We start from the raw sequence: 6,982 nt of genomic DNA on the forward strand, positions 1-6,982 counted from the left end.
ATCTGAATTGTATTAATGTGATGTATGTTTTGGTTGAAATGCAGCAATATTTTAAGTTGGTTTATATACTTTTAAACACATTTAAGAACACACATAATAATACATGTGCCCAAAAAACTATACCTGACACATAAGCTTCTTGCTGTACGTACATTATGTGTGTCCGTATACTGTGTGCCACACAATAACGCGTGGTCAGGTGAAGTAATGTCCCAGCCATGGTAACACATGACTGTGTCTGTGTGTCTATGTTCATGTGCGCCATCTCCAGGTTTTGCAGTGGCTCACTGTGTGTCGCAGCACAGTCCCTCGCCCCTCTCCTCCCCCTCGCCTCCCTCCAGTGGGAGTGGGAGCACAGGAAGATGTGACTCTGTTACTGCAAGCACTATATCAGCTCAGAGCCCCACAGGTAGCTCGCACACAGTACATCCACATTTCCTACATACATAAACACACACATACAGTGCATTATAGGGTGCTGCAGGACGGAGTACTGAAACCCGGACATGAGTTAGCATTTTTGCACTTCCAGTTCCCTTCAATGGGTCTCTTGAATGGTTTTTGTTGTTCAAACGCTTGAAATAAAAGGTCTGTGGTTAACACAAGCGCCATTCTACGTCTAAATACTTAACTTTTGAATGTTGAGCCTTTAAATGTCTTAAAGGCAGCAGCTAACAGGTGGCTAGAGAGTACGGACGTTGTCGGGGACATTAGACGTTATAACGCAGAACATGGGGAAGCTCTACTCGGTGGTGGCGGCGTTGAATTTGTGCGAGCATGGTGAAGTTAGTTTTTAGCCTAACGTTAGCGTTTTACTTCTGCCGATTGCATTTACACAGATCTTAATTGCGCAAAAATGGAAAATCCAATAGAAAAATCCCATTGGCTTTTTGTCCATGGAACCAGGGTGACGTGAACTTCCTCCCGACAGCACGCCATAAAGCAAAGAATCTGTAAGATAATGTAAATCAATACTTTTGGGAAAGTAATATTTCTCAGACAAAAAGAGACTTAACAGAAAAACATATTAATAGACTCTTTATGTAGCTGAGGTGTGGGCAACACAGTATATCTGCACTATACAGCACACACACACACACACTTCCTGTACAGTTACATACACACACACACACCAGAAAAAGCACAATAGTATGCAGTAGTGCCAGCTGAGCTGTTGGAGCACATAAGGTTCCCTGTGCTACCTTATCACAGGTTCTTGTCTTTGCTTCTCACACAATGCATTAACAGTGCCTGTTCAACTGGTTCACAGAGGTGTGTGTGTGTGTGTGTGTGTGTGTGTGTGTGTGTGTGTGTGTGGTGTAAGTGTTTCATACAATGGCTCGTACCTGAAAGGCTGCAGCTAATATTAGTGGATGTCAAACAGAAATGTATAAAGAGGTGCCATTTTTGTAAGGAACCAGTGTTTTCAAATCCTGTCGCACAAGTGAAACGTGTGGATTATTTCATTTATATCTGTTTACATCTCGTGAGCTCCACAGTTACAGACCTTAAGAAAACTATAACCATCATACAGTGGTTTGGTCTAATTGTGTTGAGCCGACATTGAATATTGTAATCCACTTTTGTTGTGTCTTTCATACTGCACCCATACACTCCTCCAATGTAAGTATACACAGTAGCTTACATTGTAGTACATAGCTCACTGTGTAGTTCTGCCCACACAAACTATGCTGTTACTGTGAAACCTCTCGTACAACTGTTGCTGCTCCTTATATCACATGTTTGTGCACTGTGTCTCCAATGAGCAACACTGTCCCACCCTTGTTAGAAGGATCTGCTCGTTGCTAACTCTGGAGGGACTTGGTGAACACACTGTGCTGTTACACTCATGAGTCTTCCTGTGTCTGTCCAAATGCATGTGTGGCACTTCTTGCCTGCATAGATCTCTGTAGTAACTACATAAAGTTCTCCTGTGTGTGTCGATGTCCCTGTGTGTGCAAATCCCGAGGGTGTTGGGCTTCCCACTGGTTATGGATTTTATCACGACATTTTGAAAATTTAGTTTGAGGCAAAGGATTTTCTGACATTCACTAAATAGTGTTAGTGAATATATTGGAATTTAACGAGCTTGAAATGGTGCAATTTCTTAGTTTGTTCGCGGTGCATTTAATTGGAAGCTACACGTTTCCCCCCTGTAGATTATCTCTGTGCAGAAAGAAGAAACATTGTTTGAAGGCTTTGATATAGAAATGTCACATAATGTCACACAGTGAGGATCCCTCTGAGTTCACCTGCCTCACTCTTCTCTGCTCTCCTTTTTAGATGATGGTACATTTTTGGAGCACACCCCACCCTCCTCCTCAGGTGGAGAAGGTGGAGAAGTAATGCTAGTCTCCTCTACTCCCTCGGCACCAGTCGCGGCTCCAGCCCTGGCCCCGAGCCTCACTCCGGCGTCGCAGCCCAACATCTCCCTCCTCACCGACAACAACGCAGAGACTCTGAGCGTCGAGTCGCTCACTCTGCTGCCCCCCTCAGACTCACCGCACCTTCACCCCTGTGCCAGCCACATCCCCGCGACACACTCCCTCCAGAGACCAAACGCCTCTATCGCAGAGGAGGAAGAGGGTGACGAAGAGAAAGAGGGGGATAGGAAAGCAGGGCAAAGAGAAGAGGAGGAGCTGCGAGAGGAGGAGGGGTCGCCGATGGATGACACAGAGACGAACGCAACGGTAAAAGAAGAAACCACCGACGAGGCACCAGAGGGAGAAGATGAGCCGGAAGGTGAAGACTCACCTCTAGAGGTGAACAGAGACCGACTCTCTGCTGGAGACGACTCGGCTACAGAGTATGTAGAGAACACGGAAGATGCAGACGTACACACTGAAACACCAGACTCGCCTGAACTGGATTAAGCAACACGCACACAATCATGTTCATGCACTTAAACATATCTCTCACACACAAAGAGACAGTGAAGTGTGATAGTTAAACTATCCAGCTTGGCTGCAGTATATTTTCATGTTGCGACCTGTAGATAGTGCGTGATGTGAATAGTCGTAAGAGGATTTTGGAGGCATCTCAACATTTGTGTTTGCACATGAAGAAAGACTCTTTTTACTCCGAGGACGAAACACTGGTCGGACACAAGGAATGCTTAAAGCACATTTGGGTTTCTGTGGACTCTAGTGTGTACGGTTGTGTTTTTAGCAAGCGTGTGTAAAGGCGCGCAACCAGCAACGTTTTTTACTCATTCTGATAGATTGTCAGCTCAAAGAAACACACACACGCCACATCACATGCTGCTGCTGTGAGCCGTTGTGAGGTTCTAAAGACCTGCTCTATTTTTGCGTCTTATGTTCATCACTAATGTTTTGTGGCGGTGGTCCCTTCTATGCTAACACACACACGCGCTATACATACAGTCCACACAAAGTCAGCTGCATATGCCTTTTAACCACCGTGTGTCAGGCCGGTTAGCAGTTACTGCCACCTAGGTGTGTGTGTGTGTGTGTGTGTGTGTGTGTGTGTGTGTGTGTGTGTGTGTGTGTGTGTGTGTGTGTGTGTGTGTGTGTGTGTGTGTGTGTGTGTGTGTGTGTGTGTGTGTGTGTGTGTGTGTGTGTGTGTGTGTGTGTTTCTATCTCTCCCTCGTCTCCCCCTTATCTTCCCCACCTGATTTTTTTGACCACCTGTTTGCGAAGGCAAGTGAGCTGCTCGTGGTTATTCTGTGTGTGTGTTTTCTACATTTTGTTTAGCTCTTATTGTTCCAGGTGTAGAGTATTGATCCATTAATTTCCCATTAACTAACTGGTGTCTATTATAGAAAATGTATTAAATTACCTGCAGCATGTCGAGCAAGGAGGAGGGAGCAGGTCTCATAATGTTAACGTGAAGTTGTAGCTCACACCTTTTTTCTTTTTAAGTGTTGTCCTCTCTAGTTAACTAAATTAATGAATTAATTTAGATTAATTCATCTCGGGATGAGGTGTGTGAAAGCAGCTTTTTGATTGTCGTCACAGCCAGCGCAGTTTGTTTGCATAAGGTTGATCTCTCGGGCTGACGGTTCAGTACGGGTTGCTTGAGTAAAAGATAAGAAATATTTTATTTTCAGATATGTAACAATAATTGACAAACCTTGATCTCGTTGGATTTGCTTTTATTTTCAACTTCTAGATCACTTAACTTTCTTCCCACTATTCAGACAGTAGGTCATAGAAGGGATCCGATTTACCAATCAGCAACCTGACTGAGAGAATCATTGATTTGAAAGATCGAATGGAGCTGAATAAGTGGTTCAGCAGTTATCCATAAGTCAGTCCATGTAGGCTTTCATTCATTCTCCACATCAAGCATTTCAGTCCGTAGCGACACAGGTGAGCTGCTGTTTTACTCATTTTAAAAGCTGATTATTGTTTGATATAATTAGGAATATAGATAAAAGTTAATTTGCTTGATTAAATGAAACTCTGACAGCCTCATAGAGGGATGTAGTATAATAGATATCAGGGATCTTATGCTTCAAAAAGTCTTGAGACACTGTTTGAAATGACATCCTTCTGTTCTGCACACTGCCACCACAACAACACTGGGTTGAATGTATCTGCTGGTTGCCCCTCAGACACTGACCTGAGCTCAGTTTTACCCTCCATGTATCAGGGAACCATCTGACTATAGTTTGATAAACTGAAAACACCCATTCTCCAGGAAAGACGAGTATAATTTGGTTAATACTTCCTAAAAGCCTAAAGCATAGTGTGACGTTTGTATAGTCATATCTGCTCACATCTGTGTTTAAACCCTGGCAGAATTTCATAGTGACAACCAGAAACAAAAGCATTTTTGGAAAACCAAATAAATTTGTTGAGTTGCTGCTCTGAGGTCAGTGTCGCCCTCCGCTGAATAATGCTTTACTACTGCAATAATGTTAAGAGCTAACCAACGAGGGGAACGATGAATGTAACTGACAACTTATCTCTCCAAACAGTGATGTCATATGTTCATTTTGAATGGGATCAGTGTGTTTTATCCTTAAATCATGACTTGATTTATAAATCTTAGGAACAGAAGCAGTGTCACAGATTCTTTAGAACATGCATCTCCTCATCCTTTTTAATCCTTTTATTAAGCTTTCCTCTCTTTTCTCTTCCGCTTCTGCTTTCCAGCTCTTCTTTTCTGTGCCATTATCTTGCAGCTAAAGTCTTAATGCTCGACATTTCTTATTTTTTAACTCTGTACAGTCATCAAGACGTTTATAAAGAAGAAATTAAGAGCAATACTTATTTTTTCTTTCGGTCTCTTTCCATCTTGCTTCTGTAAATAGCAGAAGAATGATAGTGATGATCACTGGTGTGCTGAAGAGGCTTGGCACAATTTGTAGAGCAGCTTCTGATGGTTTGAAGGAACGTGCCGCCATGTTTGAAGTCAACATGGCGGCACAACGCCTGTAACCATTGGCAACCTCTATCCAAACATGTCATGACAAGCTTCCGTTGTCTCTGATTGTAGTGTGTGTGTATGTAATATGTTTATATGCTCTGTAAATGCTTTTTGCTTTTAAACCTGTAATTATTGTTAATGAACTGAAAACAGAGGAATAAATAAAGAACTGCAATAAATTATTCTACTTAACAACAGCGATCCGCTGCTTGAGTCTTTGTTTTTTTGTCGCTGCTCTCTTGCTCGTGATTTTTTTTCCCTTCACAGAATCACACAGAGGAAGTTCTCAGTGTTTGAGCAAGAAAACCACAGGAAATATTAGAAAATAACTGCCAACACCCCAGAAGTACACACATACACACTTGTATACTATGCAACTGTTAAGGCCTCCATTGTGTCATGGCTTCAAAAGCTGTAAAACCTTGACCTGTGTTGCTATTGCTGTGGCTGCAGCAGGAGCCCTCAGTCATCTTGCGGTCTGTATCTGTTGCTTTTATCGCAGTTCCTCTCTTCAGGGAAGTCTGGTTATGTGCGCGTAAACGTGTGACTGGGTTCCTGGTACTGCAACGATACTAGTGTGTGTGTGTGTGTGTGTGTGTGTGTGTGTGTGTGTGTTTCTCTATACTAAACCACAGTCAAAGCAATACATTTAAGTTTGTACTGTAGAGATCTTCGATTTGTGTTTTGCTGTTCAATCGGCACACCCCCGAGTTCTGAACAGTGGATGGAACTTCACAGTTCTGAGTATTAGTTGTTGAACAAAAATGTATAACTTATACCTCTATGGGTTTTCCTCACATTTATCTGATTGGTTAGTTCACACACATGTGAGTTACAAACAAGGAAGTGTTGTTGTGAAGCTGATGAAGTGGGGAGAACAAAGCCCCCAGGAAGAGCGCCGGGCTTTGAAGCCAATTTTCATTGTGGCCAAATTGCAACATCTGTGTCCGTCATGTGATGCCATGGGGCCCAAAAATACTTTTTTCCCACTGACATGCATTGGGAAAGAGACTCCTGTAAATCAGCGTATCATTTTATGTATTTATTATCACATAATTCCACTTCCCAGTACAAACACACTTGAATAGCCCTTATTTAAATCGAGAGCGAGCGAGAGAGAGAGCGAGAGAGAGAGAGAGAGAGCCTCACTTTAACGTTCACTTCTCTAATGTCCTAATAACTGAGAAGCTATGAATGAAACTTCTGCATATGATTCCCATCCCACAATAATGCACGCGCAGACAAAAACAAACACTGCTTGAGTGAAAAATAAAATGATCTAATTATATATTATAATAAGATATTAATTAATAAGATAATACAGTTATTACTTATAACAGTGTTTATATCACTGACTCAGCATCTTCCTCTTCTAATTATATCCTTAAACTAGTCAGGCTTTACTTGAATCAAGCTGTGAGTGTATTACTCAGGTGTGTGTGTCTCTACATTGTTTTTTTTATTAAAGAAAAATCCCCCAAAAGATCACAAAGCCTTATGTTTGGTTTTAGCGTTGGAGTTCTGGTTAGGTAAGAGGTTGGAGTTAGGCTTAAATTAGAAATGAAAAGTAAACTACACTGTCTGAAAA

At 42.2% G+C, this 6,982-nt stretch overlaps 1 protein-coding gene across 1 annotated transcript in view; it reads left to right on the forward strand.

The window, feature by feature from the left end:
- clec16a (C-type lectin domain containing 16A) overlaps positions 1-5,595 on the forward strand; it is a 41,953-nt gene extending 36,358 nt beyond the window's left edge. The window contains exons 23-24 of the mRNA XM_029437165.1: positions 272-409; positions 2,284-5,595. Coding sequence (XP_029293025.1) covers positions 272-409; positions 2,284-2,873 — 728 coding nt within the window. The 3' untranslated portion in view covers positions 2,874-5,595. The remainder of the gene's footprint in view (positions 1-271; positions 410-2,283) is intronic.
- The last annotated feature ends 1,387 nt before the right edge of the window (positions 5,596-6,982 follow it).

The sequence above is a fragment of the Cottoperca gobio genome, chromosome 8, assembly GCF_900634415.1.
Source record: "Cottoperca gobio chromosome 8, fCotGob3.1, whole genome shotgun sequence".
Lineage (NCBI taxonomy): Eukaryota > Metazoa > Chordata > Actinopteri > Perciformes > Bovichtidae > Cottoperca > Cottoperca gobio.